General features: G+C 40.0%; 1 protein-coding gene across 1 annotated transcript in view; it reads left to right on the top strand.

Moving 5' to 3' along the window:
- PHEX (phosphate regulating endopeptidase X-linked) overlaps nucleotides 1–21409 on the top strand; it is a 197016-nt gene that overhangs the window by 18604 nt on the left and 157003 nt on the right. The window contains exon 4 of the mRNA XM_081221774.1: nucleotides 20919–21005. Coding sequence (XP_081077900.1) covers nucleotides 20919–21005 — 87 coding nt within the window. The remainder of the gene's footprint in view (nucleotides 1–20918; nucleotides 21006–21409) is intronic.

Here is a 21409-nt window from a genome sequence, read left to right as displayed (position 1 = left end):
TGTTTTTTTAAATAGGCTGAATGTAGTCATGTGTTTGAATGTCTTAAAATTTCCCTCCTACAAAACCTCCCAAATTTGTTTTCATGTGACCATGAGGATGACACAGCATGCACTGCTTATGAACGAACAGATGAAAACTTTGCAAATGAGCACTTATGAAACATGAGGCAATGAGTGAGATAGAACACTTGTGTCGAACAGAAGACAGATGACTCAGGGTAGGGCCAGCTCATCTCTATTATGGAATAGCGATCTTTGCCAATAGTTTATAAAGAATGCAGTATATTATTATGTTTATGCACAGACAGCACCAGCAGAACAATAAGATGAAGTAGGGTCTATGCATTAATGGGCAGAGAAAGATGATCGTGATTCATAGATTGGTTATTTATTTGTAAATACCTGCTGGTTGAGATTTAAATGATTCTCATAATTAAATAACACCCCTATAATCTTGTTTTTCCTATTAGTGATCCTAGCCAAATCATCTTTTACAGATATTAAAAAGCTGAAAACTTCAGTTCGGCTCCTGTAAAGTCATTTGATAATTAGAAAGTTCAGATCGTTGAAGACATAGTGAATTGTGTCATTTTCCTCATACAATGAACATGGTATAATGATGTACCAGATTGAGCCTTGACATCATTAAGCTCTTTGAAACAAATGATTTCAGACTAGAAAAAACAAAACAGGGATGTGGTGAGGAAGTGCTAAGGAGCAGCCAGCCACCATGGTGTGCTTTTTATTCCTGGTGAAAGCTCAGCCCCTGTAAGTCTCATTGAATCTGCTGTATAGACTGAGTGCGCCCACTCAGAGCAGACTCCTGTTTTTCTGACCATGCTGGCTCTTTTTCATGTGACCATACAGGAAGCAACAAATTGCCAGTTTATACATACGTCGTTATCGGTCCTGTGTGCATAGAGGGGTGCTGTGTAAAGATTTGGGCCTGTATCGCAGACTTTTAGAATGTGAAATGAAATGATTTTACCGAAAAAGTTTTGTTGTTGTTGTTCCCATTTTTCCTAATTGCAGTACCCCATATGAGCATGGGTAGGATGGGAGTGTGGATGCGTGAAATGTGAGGACGGGGAAAGAAGTCAAATTTTAAAAAGTTTGGTAATTTCCTGTTAGGAGACATTCACTTCAAATACAGAAATGTATTTCTTCCTGAAGGCTCTGTGAAAAATGTGCATTTAGCTTTAGGACAAGACCTCTTTCTAATAGCTTAAGGAAGTAAAGAGGCCATGAGAATGGCCACCATGTGTAAAAGCTTGTGTTCTGGTAGTTCCGACACTCAACATTTTAGGTTTTCTTCTTGTGTATTCATTTCTACCCCCAGTGCATGTCCTTGTCTTACTTTTTGACTCCTACCTGTTCCAATCTTTTTATTTTATGATCCGATCTTTTCCCCTGTGGCTTTAATGTAGCTTTTAAAACTTTTGTAGTGGTTAATACTAGACATAAGTTCGGTACACTTGATAAGAACCAGATCTTTTCATTACATTCATTCTGAGTTGTATGCTCTTTATTTGGGGGAAATGTGCTCGCTTCAAATAGATTGAAATACACAGCTTTTTTTTTTTTTTTTTTTGCGGTACGCGGCCCTCTCCTGTTGCGGAGCACAGGCTCCAGACGCACAGGCTCCGGACGCACAGGCTCAGCAGCCATGGCTCACGGGCCTAGCCGCTCCGCAGCATGTGGGATCTTCCCAGACTGGGGCACGAACCTGTGTCCTCTGCATCAGCAGGCGGACTCTCAACCACTGCACCACCAGGGAAGCTCTACACAGCATTTTGATTGTATTAGTCTGTGAACACAGGACTATTTTCTGAGCTTTTACTTTTTTCCTGGCACCAATTGCTTTTAGTCACAAGTAACAGAAACATCAACTCAGACTGGCCTAAACAATAAAGAAGATTTGTTGGCTTGTATGTGGACTTCAGGTAAGGGTTGATCTAGCAGCTGAACCATCCCATTAAGGATCACATTTCTTTCTTTGTCTCTATTCTGACATCCACTGTCTCATGCTTTCTAAGTCTGCTTGGTCATAAGATTGTTGCCAATAGCAATCAGAATTTAGACTTCCTCATTCACATCCAGCAAGAGGTATTGTGTTAGGCATAGGAGGATGCAGAAGTTAATGAGGCTCCCAAGACTACCATGTGGAAATTAAAAATCTGCACATCACAAAATATTTCAGTAGGTACTGTAATCAAGACTCTAGAGGGAATTCCCTGGCAGTCCAGTGGTTAGGACTTGGCACTGGGTTTGATCCCTGGTCTGGGAACTAAGATGCCACAAGCCATGAGGTGCAGCCAAAATAAATAAATAAATAAAAGACTCTAGAGCTGCACTGTTCAGTACCGTAGCCACTAACCACATGTGGCTTTCAAGCACTTGAAATATGGCTAGCTGGAATTGAGATGTGCTGTAAGTGTAAAATACACACCAAATTTCAGAGACTTCATTTAGAAAACATGTAAAATACCTCACTAGTAAATTGATTTATTTCATCAATTACATATGGAAATGTATTTTTAAGGTACATTGGGTTAAATAAAATATATTATTAAACATAATCTCACCTGTTTTATTTTACTTATTCAAATATAGCTACAAGGAAATTAACAATTATGTATTTGGCTCAGATAATACTTCTATCAGACAGTGCTGCTCTAGAGGCCTGAATAGGCCATTAGAAAGGTTAGCTATCTGTGAATAAATTCAAATTTATTTCACTGATAGAGAAGGATCAGAGAACACCTTTATTTAATAATTTTTAAAAAATTTATTTATTTTTATGTATTTATTTTTGGCTGTGTTGGGTCTTCGTTGCTGCACGCGGGCTTTCTCTAGTTGTGGTGAACGGGGGCTACTCTTCGTTGCAGCATGCGGACTTCTCATTGAGGTGGCTTCAGTAGTTGTGGTGCGCAGGCTCTAGGGTGCAGGCTCAGTAGTTGTGGCACACGGGCTCAGTTGCTCCGCAGCATGTGGAATCTTCCTGGACCAGGGCTCGAACCTGTGTCCCCTGCATTGGGAGGCAGATTATTAACTACTGTGCTACCAGGGAAGCCCGAGAACACCTTTATTAAAAATAGTTCTCTACTCCCATCTCCAGTCCCCCTCTATCCTGTTACCCTATTAGTGTCCTCTGTGGTACTTATAACCATCTGAAATGATCTCATTTGTATACATGCTTACTTGTTTTTCTCATTATGCTTGCTCCCCTCCCTTCCCCCTTCCCCCCATGGTAAATTTTCTGAGAGCCAGAATCTTGTCCATTTTGGGCTTCACTGTAACCCAGCACTCAGCATAGTGCCTGGCATATAGTTGTTGCTCAGAAAATACTTTGTGAAGAAAAAGATCATGCCGTCTGTATGTGGCTGGCTGGGGTGGGGTAGCTTTGTCTTCTCCTCTTTCTCCCCACTTCTGAGCCTGGGGCCCTGCATGCTGTCCCAGAAGAGCCGTGAGTTGCAACCAGAGCTTGCCCCTGACAGGAGAGGAAGGGTATTGTCAGTTCTTCATTTGTGTTCTAGGTTTTAGGAAGGCAGGACAGGGGAATGGACAGTGCAGCAGGCTAGAGCCTTTCTTGGGCCTCCAAGACTCCCTGGCGGTGTGATCTTGTGTAAGTTACAACAAGGAAAATAAGAAGTCACAGGATGGCGGCCAAGTTTGGGCTCTGAAAAGAAACTGGGACTCTACCACTTATTGGCTATATGACCATAGGCAAACCACTTCCTTCTGAGTCTCAGTTTCTTATCTGGCAATATTGTTGGATTAATTCAGTGAGATGCAGCGAAAGTCTTCTAACAGGGTTTGATAAGTGGCATCTGTTATTACTGCTAATTTCATGAGGATTAAATGAACATTTTAAAAGCACTTGACCCATAGTAGATGCTTAAGAAATGCTAGTTTCCTAATCAAATAAAAAGTAGAACTTTAATAGATAAGAAAATTTAACAGTATTATTCAAGTAAAATATTGTGATCTAGTTTTTCCCAAAAGTCTCATCATTCCTGTATACGAGGCAGCTGGTCCTGAAAGAAGCAAACCTAGGGGTGAAAACAATAGGTTAGGATATTTGTGTATTCCCAACTTTTATTGCCGGATCTTGGTCATGACCTGAAACCCTGGAAGGTCTTGCTAATCTAACTTGTCAGACAAAACACTCATTGGTGTATGTGAGTTTTAAATCTCTCCTGTAGGGAAAGAGAGAAGAGGACAGGGGAATTGGTGAAAATAAGAAGCGTCATCTTAGGCTGCTCCAGGTATTCTTTAGATACCACTATTGTTTGTTGTTGTTGTTCTTGTTGTTTATACCAATTTCCCTTCTCTCTTTTCTTTTCCTCATCCCTAGGGGATCTTTAACTTAGACCCATGTCCCCTCAAGAGAGCTGTCGATAGAATTCAGGGACTTGAATAGGAAAAAAAAATGCATCTTTATTTTCACTAACCTTTGATGGAACTGTAACATTTTCTTTAATTATGACTGTAGGCTACAAACTCTGGTATTATTAGCTGTGACTTTGTTACCAGTGGGAATCATCATTTTTTAAAATCTTAATACAGATGTTGCAGGTATCTTGAAATATTATGTACATACATTACCACTTCAAAATCATAGTCGTGGCTAGACTCGATGCTAGATCTTATTTAATGAGTTAATGAAGTAGTGCATATATCATGATGTCAAACAGTAAAAGAACTGTTTTGTTAACTGTGTTTTGAAATAACTGGTTTCCATTGTAAACCTATGTTTCTTATCTTATGTTCTTATAGATAATATTTTGAGAATAGCCCATAGGTCTTAAGAGCCTGCCCAGGGGACATATGGCACAAAAAAGATTAAGAACCCCTGCCTATTTTAAAGATTGCTGGGGCATGCCTCAAGAGGTATAGTTTTATTTCACTTCAGCCTTTCAATGCATCCTAATTCAGGTGTTTTGAGTGGAGACAGCTATTACATGGACCCACTGGTCCACTCATACCCAAATATTTGAACAGTCCACTGTCTAGAATCCCTGGGTAATGAGCACATTACCAACAGTTAATAGGTGTTTATAATGATATTAGATGAAACCGGAGATAGGTGTTTGGAGATTTGTGCCAGTGCCAAGCCTTGAACTGATTAATAAGTGCAAGCTTTATGGGATTACCTGTGCCACAGAACAAATATAGTTATAGAAGAAATTATTGTCTATTACCACATACCTATCATGAAAGCAGAGAGTTAAAGGTGAGTGCCCAACTAGAGATGATACAGCCTTTGTCATAGTGTAGTTAAAAATATTTAAAAACAGTGCAAATGATTGAAAGTAGTTATATACAAAGTAGTGTCTTCATTCATAAGTACATATTATGTGGTGTATGAAAGAGCTCGCTTGTTGTCTGATCTTGAAGACAGGGACTCTTGTTTGAACTTGGAATGGCAGCGGGTGGAGGGGGGCTGTAAATCTGGAGGTGCTGGAGTGAGGTTCCAAGGAGAAGACCGAATCAGTGTAACTTGGCTCTGTTGGAAGGGAGGAATGAGCAGCGCTGTTGGTGAGAGATGACAGGAGTGAGATGGCGGATGAAGGATGTCAGAATCCATTTGGGAGACTTTTGACTTGGGGCAAGGAAGCTGAGGTTTCTGAAAGGTGGAGTGACAGCCTGGAAATGCTATGCCTGGGACTCTAGACTGAAAAAAAGGAGTGGAAAAACAGATGAGGGGGCTTGTTTGTAGTATAAATATTTCAATACATTATGAAACGTTTCCTGCTAGTTAGCTTGAATGTTGTAGGAAGATAGAAACATTTTACTTTAGAAGATTGTCAACTAAATTTGGGATCTTTTGACTAAATATAAGGTTTTTGGCATGAGTAATGACACAGGATATTTGCATCCTGAGAAAGATATATATACACCTACAGTGACACTTCTCAACCTGCCCACACCCAGGCCCTATTTTGCATGGTTGATGTGTGTAATGTATTTTACTTTGTAGTTGTTCAAAAGAGTTGCATATTTTTGAAAAGCCACTTCCTGAAAGAGGATGACAGGGAAGGGAAGAAAAATCCTAGCTGGCTTTGGCGGTAACAATTCGGAGGCGCACCCACGTGAGCTTTGGTGGTAACGATTCCTGAAGCTCCTACAAGTTCCCACGTGTTCCTGCTTTTGGTTGCCAGAAGCCGGGATAATAACGGAGCTGAGCATACGGGATTTTTGCAGGAACTTCCAAGGGTCATCCAGATTTCACAGCAGAAGCAGATGACTCAGATTTCCTGGGCCTTGAAACCTGTGTCTTAGAGAAATGGGACCATCACTTACCTTTACTATACTCCTAATTGGTCAGTGGCAACACTCAGGCACCAGAAAAATTTAAAAGTTGGTTGCACACAAATGCATGGCCAAACGGAGTTGAAAATTTCGTTCTCGCATTTCCAAACTGCCTGATGAGATGATTTCAGCTGTGCTCTCATCCTCAATTCTGAGAACTTTTCAACTGCAACTTGAAGGTGTGGATGGGTTGAGCATCTTTACAATGTGGAAAAATCCCCATTTCTCCCTTGATTTACTAATAATGGGGGTATTTCTAGTCATTACTGTGAAGTGACCCTTTAACAGATCCCCACCCCCCCCAAAAATTCGTAAGAGTACATCACACAGCAGGCCCTGACAGTCTAGGCACTTAATAGAGGTGACCTTATTTAATAATACCCTTGTTACCCTTTGTTGAACTCTCTAAACTGAACTCCCAACAAGCCTGTAAGATGGAAGGTTTATCTACATCTTGGGAATGAGGAAATAGAAGTAGCCGAGCAATACAATCAATAACCAGCCCAAGATCACACAGCTAATAGGCGATGGAGCTAGGATTAGAATTCAGATTATTTTGACCCTCAGCACCTGGTAAAACCCCTGAAAACCAGGAAGGTGGTATTATCCCATTTTACAGTTGTGAAAATTGCAGCTTGGAGAGGTTAAGTAATTCATTCATATTCACACAGCTAGTGACCTATAAAGGCATCTTCCAGAGCAGTGATGTCGAAAAGAAATGTAATGAGTCACAGATGCAACTCACATGTAATTTTACATTTTCTAATAGCTACATTAAAGTAAAAAGGAAACAGGTGAAATTATGTATTTTATCTAACCTAGCATATCCAAAATATTGTCATTTCATGGAATCAATATAAAAAAACTTATTTGCAAGACATTTTACATTTTTTTCTTGCCTACTAAGTCCTTGAAATCCACTACGCATCTTACACTTGCAACATGTGTCCTTTGTGGACCAGTCATATTTCAGGTGCTCAACAGCCCCTTGCGACTACCCGTTTCTGAATTGGACAGGGCAGTTCTAGACCAGTGCTTCTCAACCCCAGCTGCACACTGAAATCACAGGGGAGCTTGAAAGACACAGATGCCTGGGTCCCATCTTCAGAGGTTTTGATGTAATTGGTCTGGGGTGGTACAGCCTGGCTTCCGGTTTTTTAAACACCCTTCCCCTGCAGGTGGTTCTAACGTGCGGCCAAGTTTGAGAACCTACTCAAGTGTGATGTCCAGTCTAATTAACCAAGTAGAGAACTGTAGCCACTGTCTACTGGAGAAGGTTCTGTGAGTTTTCTGAAACGAGAACCATTCAAAATAACCACTCTGGCAGTATGCTTTGCTAGTGCACATCAAAGACTGTTGGGCAATGCCCTAATTTATTAATTTCTCTCAATTTATATTTCCCAACATTTTGACCAAGTCCCAGAATAACGTAAGGAAAGAGATTTCTTTTTCCCCCCTTGACTACACACTGCTCTGGATACACACCAGTGCAAGTAAATTAAGACATAAAAATTCAGTTATTTTAATTGAGGTCAAAGGTGTTCGTGTCAGTCTGGAATCTCTGAGCTGTGGAGAAGAGGAAGTTGGGGTTTGAAAGCTGCAGGTCGTTGCCAGAATGAAACGTGTCTAGTGGGGACCGTGTGGGAAGTGCTGGGTGAGGAAAGGAGGCAGTTGTGGCTCCGGCTGAGGTCTGAAGGCTGCATAGCCCACGCTGTGGCAGGACGCCCACGAAGCTGCCCTTGCCAGAGGTCTCACGCCTGCCTCCCCGCTCAGCCAGAGTGGTATTCTTGCCCCTGAGACCTGGATGTGAGACCCAGCATTCAGGAACTAAAATGTCTCATCTCACCAGAGGTTCAGTTGTCCTTAAAATGCTTTTGCAGTCATTTGGAATAATTTTTATCTCGCCTTCTTTTATTTAAATTGAAACACAGCTTGAATATTCTGGACACATTTATTATTTCCCAGGAGGAAAAATACTGGGTCTTCTGTGGTGGTGATGCTATAGTGACATGCAGTTTTGTTGGTTATATTTATTTAACTTAAAATTAAGCAGGAGAACACACAAACACTGCTGTCTTTCATAGCCTCAACTAAATTAATACCATATTTCATTGAATCAAAAAGACTGTCAACTGCAAGGTGCACCACTATTTCATGTATGCTAAATAAGACTAAGCTATTACACAGTGGTTTCTTAGCACTTGGGATTTTTATTTTATGTTCATTGAAAGTTTTTTACACTTAAACATTAATTTTTATCACGTTAGTCTTCTGCATTAATTAAAAAGGAAAACGCAAGCAGAAGAGATGGATTAAGGTATTCCTAAAACTTCCTCACAGTATTTTTGATTTCAAACCATCAGTACTTCTGTTTTCTCACAAAACACTGTCCTCTTTCCATCAATAACAGCAGTGATTCAGCATTTCTTTAAAATGTGTTCCCAGTCATCTCAGGGATTTTCCTCCAAGACTGCCTTTTTGGATATACAGTAAGTTTTCATTTCATAGCCAAACTGTAGTGAAATCTTTTTGAAGATGAGTTAAGCGATAATTTCCTAGCCAGGCAACCAACTCATTTGAAGTGCTGACAATTAAGAACTGCTAGATCAAGGTCACACATGGCAGGCAATGGCATCTACATCGTGACTGTGCCTGGCTGACAGTTTTAAGATGAATTCCAATTTCAGAGATGTTAGGATGTAAAAAAAAAACGTGCTTCTTAGATTTCATGAAACATGGTATGTAAATTGTATTCCTAATAATCCAGATTCCCCAGCTGCTTGTCACATCCACCTTGTTTATGTACCTCTGAACAATTTCAATGAGATTTGCCTGCTGTTCCCTCCTCAGCACACCCAGGCTTTAATCAACAATGGTGTGTAAGCCAAACTCCCCCACTTCCTTCTACTCCACTTTGCAGCTGGAGTACAAAGTACAAAACTGTACTTTGATACTGTTCTTCTCAACCTTGAATGTGTACATGGATCACCTGGGAATCTTGTTAAAATGCAGATTCTGTTTCAGTGGGTCTGAGAAGGGATATAAGAGTCTGCATTTCTGGCAAGTTCTTAGGTGATGCCCACACTGCTGTTCCAGGGACCACAGGTTGAGCAGCCAGGCTTTGCTACATCTAAGAACATGGTATGTCATTAAAGAAATTCAGCACCTCTCCAGGGTGCATGGGTGGTTTGTTTTTCCTTCATTTATATTATTATTTTGTTGAAAACCTGTATAATGCAAATGTCATTGTATTGGGTAAGAACGAAGATTTCTTAGGATGAAAAGAAAACAGGAACTTTATATGTCCTCTCTTACGGTACAGGGAGAGGTATTTCTTCCCCTTAATTTGTTTTCTGAAAGATTTGTTCATTTGGTTTTCCCTTGCCTTTCTCCTCAAAAAACTTGGGCAACTTGAATTTATTAGGAAATCTGCATGTAATTGCAGATTAATAACCTACCCATTAATACCACATTAGTTCATTGTGATTAATAGCATCTGTGTGAATACTTAATGAATTAGTAATGACGGACTATTTGCTTTAAAGTGTCAAGAGAACATTCCATGTAAAAAGGCACTACCCATAACAGGAAAATTAATTATAGGCTGGTTGGATAATAACTTGTCACAAACAAGATATGTTTGTTTGGAAAGCCTCATCGGTGTTGATATTTGCACAGTGAGAGATACTTTTTAAAGCATGCATGGACCTTTTAATTTATAAAACGAGAGGGGAATTTTATTTTCAACAACAGTTAAGATAGGTATGGGAGCTTATATTTATGAGAGAGAAACACACACTCACAAATATGTGCTAGTACACCCACAAGTTTGCTTGTGTCACTAACCAGACTTCCTGTAGTGACCTTTTAGATTGAGTTCCAAATTGAACTGCTTCTCCTACCTGCTGTCTATTCTGAATTCATAAATTCACTTCCCCAAGGCCCAAGCATTTCTTGTTACTAATTTTATTCCTTTAGCAAATCATTTGTTTTCTCTATGGTTCCTCATTCTAATTCTGTGATGTTGCCATCATTGTTTATTTCTGTCTTTGCCCTACATCTGAGGAAGCGAAGGTCAGGAAAATTATGTGAGTTGCCCAAACCAGTCCAGCCATGTAATTTGTCCCCCACAGATTATGGGTCTAGCATTTCAAATGTCTCCAAATTTAACCCAGGCGGAAAGAGCTGCATGAGCAGAGGCTCTGTGCAGCTGGTGCCTTTGAGGAAACCCAAGAAGCCCAGTGTGATGGGAGCTCAGAGTTGGAAGGGAATGGGGACACAAGACAAAACTGAAGAGAGAGGAGGGACCAGAGCACATAGGCCTTGTAGGCTGTTTAAAGATTTTCGCTTCTGTCCTCGGGCAGTGAGAAGCCATTTGTAAATGTCATGCCAGGGGTGCCGATGAGCGATGCCTTTTGCCAGAGCGTGCTGGCTGCATGGCTCAGAGGAGGAAGTTGATGTACAGAGATCAGTTCTGAAGGCCCCAGCATGCTGTTCTGTTTTCTAGCTAGGGATCCAGATGAAGGCAGAGTTTGTCTTCCTTGTTACAGAAAACCTCAAGCATTATTGGGTATCCTTTTCTCTCCTTTCTTCTCCTTTCAGCATGAAGGGTCATTGTGTCTTCTCTGTAGCCTCCCTTTTTTTTGAAACACTCTCAGACACCTGGAAGAATCAGCTAGGGGAGCTGCAGCCACAGCCAGTGGGTGTGGAAGTTAACTTTTGTCCCACCAGCCCTCTTGCCCTTTTGGGTCCTCTGCTTGTGCCAAGGATGCTATTGCTTCCTTTTTTTTTTTGCAGGAGAAGATTCTGGACAGAGAAAGAAACGAGAGCCCAGCTCTGAACCCCTCACTGTCAGAAACCCAGTTTTAGAGGGGCAGCTGCCCTTGACCCCACACTGTGGTTTGAATAGCCAAGAATAGAACCTCTGCTGCTCTCACCTCCTCATGGAAGGTGGGAGTGAAAACAGGGGTTAGTTGGGAAGTGGCTTTTTAAACCTATGTTTACAGTGTTTTGATGCCGCTGTCATAGATGAGAGAGGAATCGTGAAGTCTGGAGCTCAGATTTTTTAGGATTTCAGGGATGCAATATTTATCCCACTCTTCCTCTCTGTAGGGTGTGGTATAAGCAGGAGTTGAAAATAGCTATCCTGTGTTGTTTTTTTCATTTGGAAGTCTTTCTGGCATAGTGCTGATTTTTTTTTTTTCTTAAACCAGTGAATCGACTCTCACCTCAAACACATATTGCATTTCATCTTTAAGAAAGGAACTTTTCAAAGCCTGGTTTTTCAGAACTGAGGACTAAGACCTAAGTGGGCCAATGCAAGGAGAGTGTTTCCAGGACAAAACAAAGTAACGTTCTCCTTGAAGAATGTTGATGTTGAATTAAAATGGAGCTACAGAGTGAGGAAACCAGCAAAGAAAGGGTAAAGCTTCTGATCTGACATTGGGTCAGGTGGGGAATGGGAGAGGAGGAAATCTGGGCTGGTGATGTGCTGGGGTCGCAGGCATCAAGAAGGACTGCTGATAACTGTCAACTATACCTTAGTAAAGCTGTGGGGGAAGGAGGGCTGGTGAGTGCTGTTGGTTGAAAGTAGTGGTTCTCAAAGTACGTTTCTCCACCTGCAGTATCAGCATTACCTGGGAATTTGTTTGAAATGCAAACTCCTGGCCCCCACCCCAGAGCTATTGAATCAGACACTTTGGCAGAAGGACCCGGCACTCTGTGTTTTAACAAGCCCCTCTGACAAACCCACAGCCAACATAATACTCGGTGGTGAAAAGCTGAAAGCCTTCTCGCTAAAATCTGGAACAAGACAAGAATGCCCACTCTTACCACTTCTATTCAACGGAGTGTGCCCACTCTCACCACTTCTATTCAACATAGTATTGGAAGTCCTAGCCACAGCAATCAGAGAAGAAAAAGGGATAAAAGGTATCCAAATTGGAAGAGAAGAGGTAAAATTGTCAACATATGCAGATGACATGATATTATATATAGAAAACCCTAAAGACTCCACACAAAAACTACTAGAACTGATAAATGAATTCAGCAATCTTGTAGAAGGATACAAGATTGACATTTGTTACATTTCTGTTATATTTCTTTACACTAACATTGAAATATCAGAAAGGGAAAGTTTTAAAAAAATCCCTTTTAAAATCGCATAAAAAATACTTAGGAATAAACCTGATCAGGGAGGTGAAATACTTATGCTGAGGACTATAAAACATTGATAAAGGAAATTAAAGATGATTCAAATGGAAAGCTATCCCATGCTCTTGGGTTGCAATAATTAATATTATTAAAATGGCCACACTACTCAAAGCAATCTACACATTAATGTGATCTCTATCAAATTACCCATGACGTTTTCCACAGAACTAGAACTAATAATCCTAAAATGTATATGGAACCATAAAAGACCCAGATTTGCCAAAGAAATCCTGAGGAAAAAGAACAAAGCTAGAGGCATAACCCTTCCAGACTTCAAACAATACTACAAAGCTACAATAATTAAAACAATGTGGTATTGGCACAAAAACAGACATATGGATCAATGGAACAGAATAGAGAGCCCAGAAATAAACCCACACATCTACAGTCAATCTTCGACAAAGGAGGCAAGAATATACAATGGAGAAAAGACAGTCTCTTCAGCAAGTGGTGTTGGGAAAGCTGGAAAGGTGAAGTTAGAACACACCCTCTCACCATACACAAAAGTAAATTCAAAATGACTTAAAGACTTAAATATAAAACATGACACCATAGAACTCCTAGAAGAGAATATATCTCTGACATAAACGTACCAATATTTCTTAGCTCAGTTTCCCAAGGCAATAGAAGTAAAAACAAAAGTAAACAAACGGGACCTTATCAAACTTATAAGCTTTTGCACAGCAAAGGAAACCATAAACAAAAAGACAACCTACTGGGAGAAAATATTTGCGAATGATGTGACTGACAAGGGCTTAATTTCCAAAATATACAAACAGCTCATACAACTCAATAACAAAAAAAACCCAATCAAAAAAATGGGCAGAAGACCTAAATAGACATTTCTCCAAAGAAGACATACACATGGCCAACAGGCACATGAAAAGATGCACAACATCACTAATTATTAGAGAAATGCAAGTCAAAACTATAATGAGGTACCACCTCACACCAGTCAGAATGGCCATCATTAAAAAGCCTACAAATAACAAATGCTGGAGTGGGTGTGGAGAAAAGGGAACCCTCCTACACTGTTGATGGGGAATGTAAATTGGTGCAGGCACTATGGAAAACAGTGTGGAGACTCCTTCAAAAACTAAAATAGAGTTGCCATATGATCCAGCAATCCCACTCCTGGGCATATATCTGGAGAAAACTCTAATTTGAAAAAGGTACATGCACCCAACGTTCTTAGCACTATTCACAATAGCCAAGACATGGAAACAACTTAAATGTCCATTGACAGATGAATGAATAAAGAAGATGTGGTATATATATACACAATGGAATACTACTCAGCCATAAAAAAGAATGAAATAATGCCATTTACAGCAACATGGATGGACCTAGAGGTTATACCAAGTGAAGTAAGTCAGAAAGAGAAATACCATATGATATCACTTATGTGGAATCTAAAATATGACACAAATGAACTTGAAATAGACTCACAGACCTAGAAAACAAACTTATGGTTACCAAAGGGGAAAGGGGTGGGGGGGCAGGGATAAATTAGTTTAGGATTAGCAGAAACAAACTACCATATATAAAATAGATAAACAACTAGGTCCAACTGTATAGCACAGGGAACTATATTCAATATCCTGTAATAAGCCATAATGGAAAATAATATGAAAGAGAATATATATGTGAATAACTGAATCACTTTGCTGTACACCAGAAACTTAACAGAACATTGTAAATCAACTATACCTCAATTAAAACAAAAGCAAAAGCAAGCCCCTCTGATGATACTGATGCATGCTCAAGTTTGGAAACCACTGGTTTAGACTAGGACATAATGTGAAGTGAAGCTTTCGGGACCAGCTAATTTTGTTTTGATCTAACCTCACCAGGCCTCCTACCTATGACTAGGAGCATCAGGAGTGTGTATCACTGGTCACAGTTATGGTTACAGGGCAAAGGGGGTAGATGGCTCAGCATAGGGTCACTCCACCACTGCAAAAACAAGTCTTGATATAACTGGAGAAGGCATTTCTTCCAGTTATGATGGAGAGCTCTGTCAAGAAAGTTCATAAGGACTGCCTCTGGTTTAGCCACCTGGGGGGCTTGTTCTCACATAGGAAAGTGACTTGCAGAATTTTACTGGGTACCTGATGGTCAGATGAGCAGGAGTCAGGGACCTGGGTCCAAATCCAAGCTCTAACTTTTACTAGCTGAGTTTCCTTGGACAAGTTATGACAGTTCTTGCCTGTAGACGAGGGTTAATGATACATGCTGCTTAGGGTTGGTGGGGGATTAATTGAGGTCATGTACAATATACCTGGCACAGAGCAGGTGCTTAATAAATGAATGCCGTCACCAGGGTCCTTGGATGTCTCAGGACTGCTCAGGAAGGACCACTGCGGGGGGTATGTAACCATACATGGCCTTTTCTTGTAATGTTAAGATGGTAGAAATAGGCAGGAAAAATGTAATTAAGATTTGTACTATAGGAAAAAGAAACTGAAGATGAATTTTAATGACTCTAAGTTCAGCACAGGCCTTACATTGAATTATCTGCTAAGATTCAAATTATCTAAATAGGAAAGCTATTTTTATGATTTAAAATATTATATTGGCAGATTCATTGTAATGCTATGCTATCAAAGAGTGATGTTAAAATTTAAATTTTGAAGTGTGACCATGGTAAGTGTAATCCTTAAAAATTCACTTATAAGTGCACATAATAAAAGAGTTAGCTTCAGGGCTTCCCTGGTGGCGCAGTGGTTGAGAATCTGCCTGCCAATGCAGGGGACACGGGTTCGAGCCCTGGTCTGGGAAGATCCCACATGCCGCGGAGCAACTAGCCCCGTGAGCCACAATTACTGAGCCTGCGTGTCTGGAGCCTGTGCTCCACAACAAGAGAGGCCGCGATAGTGAGAGGCCCGTGCACCGCGATGAGGAGTGGCCCCCACTTGCCACAACTAGAGAAAGCCCTCGCACAGAAACGAAGACCCAACACAGCCAAAAATAAATAAATAAATAAATAAATAAATATTTAAAAAAAAAAAAAAAAAAAAAAAAAAGAGTTAGCTTCTGTGAGACTTTTGTAGTGTCTGGCAGTTGTATAAAATTGATTTCATTATGGACAAAGAGGTCTTTTGTGTTAAAAGGGGAATATTTTTATGTTATTTGGTAACCCATGATTTAGATTGATGAGTTTGAGGTTTTTAATGCCCCTAAAATAATCTCTGCCCCTTTTTCTTAAGCTAATGCCAACCAACAATTATCATTTATGAGATGATCATAAAAAATGAACAGAGAAAAGCATTCTGACAGCTTCTCTACCTATGTTTGGGTGGGAGTTTTCCAGAAGAATGAGAAATATCAGCTCTTATTGTCTTTTCAGTATGTCAAACAGACTCAGTTAATCCCATGCTTGACCGGCTGTGGGGCTGAGGAACTGCAAAGTCGAGTGTCACACAATTCGTGTGAAAACATGAGGGTTATGGGATCCACAGACCATGACTTAGTTAACTTGAATTTTATTTTTTAATGAGAATAACAATGAGCTTTGCAAGCTGATTTAGAGTCTCCACATCTAACTGCATTAGAGCTTAATACCCATGAAGTGTGAGTTAGAAAAATGAAATTTTTCAGTACGGTAAATAAACTGAGGAGGCTGGAAACCAGATTGAAGTCTGTAGCCTGGAAAATCAACAGAGACTAAAAATAGTAAGATTAGAGGTGACATTCAACCATGGACCAGCCAAAGGTGGTTTTTAAGTACCACCAAAGGAGAAACCAGGCCATCATATGATAGGTTTAAAAAAATATGTGTCTGGAGAACATTCTGTTTCTTATGTAGGTGTGGAAGGGCACACCTTCCCTTAAAATGTAGATTTGGTTTTCCAAAGTTTTGATTTTTCATGTTCTTTCTCTCGCTAGAATTAAGAGGACACTCCCACTGATTTCTAAGGGAAATGCTGGCATAATCTACATGAAATTGAGAATTCACCTTGATGACATTTGACTGAAGGCTTTAGAATGCAGTTGCTGTTTCTAAATATTAAGCAAATCAGGCAAACAGCTCCAGCGAGCTCTTAGCAAGTAGCCAGAGGATCCCCTTTAGAATAGGCACATAAAAGGATTACAGGGTCCGGAGAAAGAACACAAAGGAGCGTGTTTTGAAATAATCCTTATGCTCTGGGAGCCATCTTGTTTAAATGGCGTCACCTTAACACCGAGGTTCTTGGTAGGTGTTTGCTCACAGGCCTAAAACTTTGTGCATGTGGAGTTTTTGAAAACAGTATTAGTTGGGAAAGTCCTAAATATTGCAAAAACTCCAGATGACTGGCCTGAGCTGTATGTGACTGTCGTGAGCTCTTGACTTACCAGGGGACTGCCAAGTCCTTAGGAGTATCGTTTTTCTTTGTTTGGAATTCCCTTTTCTTATTCCAGAGCTCTCAATAAAGGCCCTGTCTGAGCAGGAGAATGTGGACTGAGTGAGTAGAATTGATAGTCCTGTCTGGCTTCTGCGGTTAAAGGAGGTTGAATGCCAGTAAGTATCCACCCACCCCCCGCCATAGAAGAGCAGGGAAGTGGAAGTGGATGGTCAACCCGAGACCATTGGTGAAACGAGACTTACGTAGCTCAAAAACCAGTATTCACAAAAACAGTTGAAATCTTGGATCTCATTGTATGATATGCAGACTGCAATGTGAGAAAAGGAGATTATGGATGTTAGTATAATTAGGACATTGCTGATTATAAAAAGAAATAACAAAATAAGTCCAATTTCTCACATTTCCTTTTCATTTGGGCAAAAAACTCTCTCAGACTTTCCTTGACAGAAATTCAGCTCGGCAAACATTGAATACCAACCATGCCAAGTGCTAAGCCCTGGGTGTTCAAAGATGATTGTGACTCAGTCCCTGACCCAGAGAGCACTTAATCTAATGGAGAATAGCCATTGTTAATGCCGATTTTATGCACTAAAAGTATTTTTTTGTGATAATATTTGAGGCCCAATGACCAAAAATACCTTCTTTATTAAAATTCTCACATGATTCGTCCCCTGTGCGGCCAAACCTGTGTTACAAAGGCATGGGCAAAACCAATTTCTTTGTAGACTGTAGATCCAAATGTGAAACAGTAAAGATTCTAGAGGAGAACATTAGACACTATCTTCATGACCTCAGGGTAGGCAAAGATTTCTTAAGTAGCACACAAAATATGCTTACCAAAGATGGAAAAAGTGATCACATTAGACTACATTAAAATAATTTCAGTTCATTACATGATACCATTAAGAAAATGAAGTCTGGGGAATGGAAGAAGTCTTTGCAATACCAATATTCAACAAAGGATTTGTGTGTAGTATATATAAAGAACTTCTATAAATTAATAAGAAAAAAGGTAGATTACCAATAGAAATGTGGGAAATAGACTTGAGTAAGCACTTCACAAAAGAGGATGTTGGTTGTCTTGATTGGAGATAGTGACTGGAAGGGAGCACAATGGGCTCCAGGGGTTCTGGTCATAATGTTGGTTATGTGGGTGTGTTTACTCTGTGAAAATCCTTCAAATTATGATTGGTGCACTTTTCTGTAGGTATGTTATAATTTCATTGAGAAAGTGTACATAAAGAAAAGGCCTTATTGTCTAGGATGAGGAATGTGGCAAAGTATTTTCAGACGTTATCTCTTGTTGGAGCATTGCCTCTACTATGGAAGCAGAGGAAATGTTGAGAGCATGGGCTTTTGCTTGGTTGTTAGGGCAGGTCCAGTTTGTGTAAGAGTCCTACACAAGGAGTGCCAATGTCTTGGGTTAGCAGAAGGCCTTTGGCTACCAATATCCTGAGAAGGGAGGAGGAAAAAAACACTTATGGAGAAAGCACTAGAAACAAGCTTGATTACTTTACAATTTCGTGTAGAGCTAACTCAGCCTGGAAGCCTGTTTAAGCCACCATTGATTGATCACTTACCATGTATTGCGGCATTGAGATAGGGACTTTCTGTGCATTAAAATATTTGATCCTCACCACAGCCCTGGAAGGTAGGTGCTATTATTTGTCCAGATTTACAAATGAAGAAACTGGGGCTTAGGGAGAGTAAGTAACTTGATTAAGTTCCAGCTAGAAAGTAGCAGCAAGCTGCAACTGGAACCCACATCTTTGTGATTGAAAGCTCACCCCCTTGACTCTATTATTTTGCCTTTTTGGGGGGCAAAACCAATTTTATCTGAGCATAGTGAGAAGAAAAAATAATTACCCTTTATGCACACACACCCACATATATCAAATTTTGATGATCATAGGCACTTTGAAACTGATTTTAAAGTCTGAGGTTTGTTGTACTGTAGGTTATGAACTGGAGTTTTCCTTCTCTGTTGTAACATGGTTAGGAACACCTGGATGGGGGTGAGAGAAGACTGAGAAATCTTCCAAGAAACAATGCACATTATCATGGGAATACACTTACATGGGTGACCCATGAGCCCTTCTCAGTGCTTTAGGGACATTGTAATAACCTGAGTAATTGCCTTTGATAGGCTTTGTTTTCTGCTCATTAATGACTCTCCAGGTTAGATTTTATACTTCTTACCACTAATTGAAATACAGAGATCCATAAAATGGATGCAGCCAACTGATTGTTACAACATTGTCTGCATATCAACGTTCTCCTGCCTGCTTGGGTTTGAAGAGAAGGAGAGGAGAAGGGAAAGGGTAAGATAAGGAACCTGTGTTAGCTGAATTTGTTTCAAAAGCCAAATTCTGGAACAGAAGCCAGAATTTTGACACATAAAAATTATTGATATTTGTGCACTGTTATGGTTTGGGGATTGCCCTACTTAGCATATACATGTCCTCTTTTCCCCTTCTCGTGATACATAGAGCACCTTGGGTACACACTCAGGTACATATTTAATATTTTGAGTTCTTTTGTTCCACGGCTTGTTTTTGTTCCCCAGGGTGTTCATGTTTGCAGCCTGTGGAGTGTTTATAGCATCACAATAACAGTGCATCCCCAAATGAAATTTGGATTACTTACTTTCAAATGTGTCTCCCCAGCAATCCAATGACTGTGGAAGCAATATGGTGGAAAGGCACATTATCTGATTTGAATAGAAATATATGTGGGTATGATTTTAGAGATTTCTGTTTATTAAAAAAAGAAATCTTTTATCCTTGGGGCTAGTTATCCCACTTTTATTGCTGTGGTAATACACAAGAAAGAAACAAGTTGAAATAATTGAAAATGCCCACATCGAGCTCAACTTATTTAGTTTATCTTAGTTATATGTACTTGTTTGATGTACAGATGCTTATAGAAAACTGGACAGAAGCTCTGGGTTCCTTTTTTTTTGAAATGTAGAACTTCTAGTTTAGAAGTAGATTCTGCTTTAGGGAATATGTAGTTATTTATTAATTTGATTAGCACTGTACATTGTATCTTGAAGCTATTCAAAGTACTGTAGGAGCATCTGTTGTACCATCATTTGGAGGCTGCTAGGTTGTTTCAGAAATAAATACCAATTGCCTTGACAACTGCAGTTTGACATAGCTCGATGTAGCCAGTGCCATGGTGCTGTGTGGGAATTCTTTGTCTTGGCTTCATGTTGGTAAATTGATATTCTCAGGTACCTCCAAGGTGTTATTTTCTGGGGAGGGTAGTTTTTATTGAGTCTTGGCTTTCCTAGTTCCTTATTTAATGAAATAGTGACAGCTGTCATTTTCTACCTTCAAACAATAGCATCAGTGATTTTATAAACAGAAAATCATTTTCCAGGTGGGCTTGTGTCCATGCTGGCAGCCGTTTTATATACATGGCCTCATTTTAAATGGCCAGGACTTTGAATGTGTAAATGGGCAAGTTTTCAGGCAATTTGGGTAGGCTTTATATTCTTGCTTCTCCATTTCCTGTCTAAACAACGTCTTCCATGTCCACAGCATGTTTATGCAACATTGAATAAAACTTCTAATGGGAAATTTCTTACAGGTGACCTCCCTGAGAGACTGGGCTGTGAAGAAATCTTAAGAAACCCGACCCTGATGAAATTGCCTCCGTTGAGAATATTACTCAGTGCAGAAACGAGGAATAGAATTCAGTTATTTTTGGTTCTTGAAAAAATGAATTCTGGGTTTTTTTGTGTGTAGGTGGCAGAAAACATTAACCCTGGCAGAAGGTCCAGTCTCAGTTGGAAATTGAACTTTTGGTTTCTTTGAATTAGGAGAACCTTGGAGAAGAGGATGTTAAAATATTTTTTATTTGAACCTCAAGCAATTTGGAATCGGTTCTACTGTCTGCATATCTTTTATAGACGTATCTTTTCCAGGGTTGTCTGTCTCTACATTTAATTATCTGGAGGCTGGGAGTGATTATCAAATGACCTCCAACTCAGCATCACCTGTGGCTGGATACTAATGAATCCTTTTTTAACCTTCCTAGCACTTTTGGAGAAATCAATCAGTAGAAGGCGGGACACCGAAGCCATACAGAAAGCCAAAATCCTTTATTCGTCTTGCATGAATGAGAGTGAGTAATAAAGAAAATAAATAAAATAATTTACCACCCTTATTTTTCAGAATTCTGTTAATGCTTAAAGATACTGTTTAAGGAAAAAGAGAACTACTAAGAATTCTACTAATATTTAAAGGTGATGCTTAAAGAAAGGAGCTATTTTCCAAGACTGGATTTTGACTACCCCTGCCTTTTTTTAAAAAAATTAATTAATTAAATTTTAGCTGCGTTGGGTCTTCATTGCTGCGCGCAGGCTTTCTCTAGTTGTGGTGAGCGGGGGCTACCCTTTGTTGCGGTGCACGGGCCTCTCATTGCGGTTGCTTCTCTTGTTGCGGAGCACGGGCTCTAGGCACACAGGCTTCAGCAGTTGTGGCTCGCGGGTTCTAGAGCACAGGCTCAGTAGTTGTGGCGCATGGGCT

Source organism: Mesoplodon bidens (genome assembly GCF_964165515.1).
Source record: "Mesoplodon bidens genome assembly, chromosome: X".
Taxonomy (NCBI): Eukaryota; Metazoa; Chordata; class Mammalia; order Artiodactyla; family Ziphiidae; genus Mesoplodon; species Mesoplodon bidens.
The sequence above is the reverse complement of the archived record's forward strand: the minus strand, read 5'-3'. Positions and strand labels throughout refer to the sequence as shown.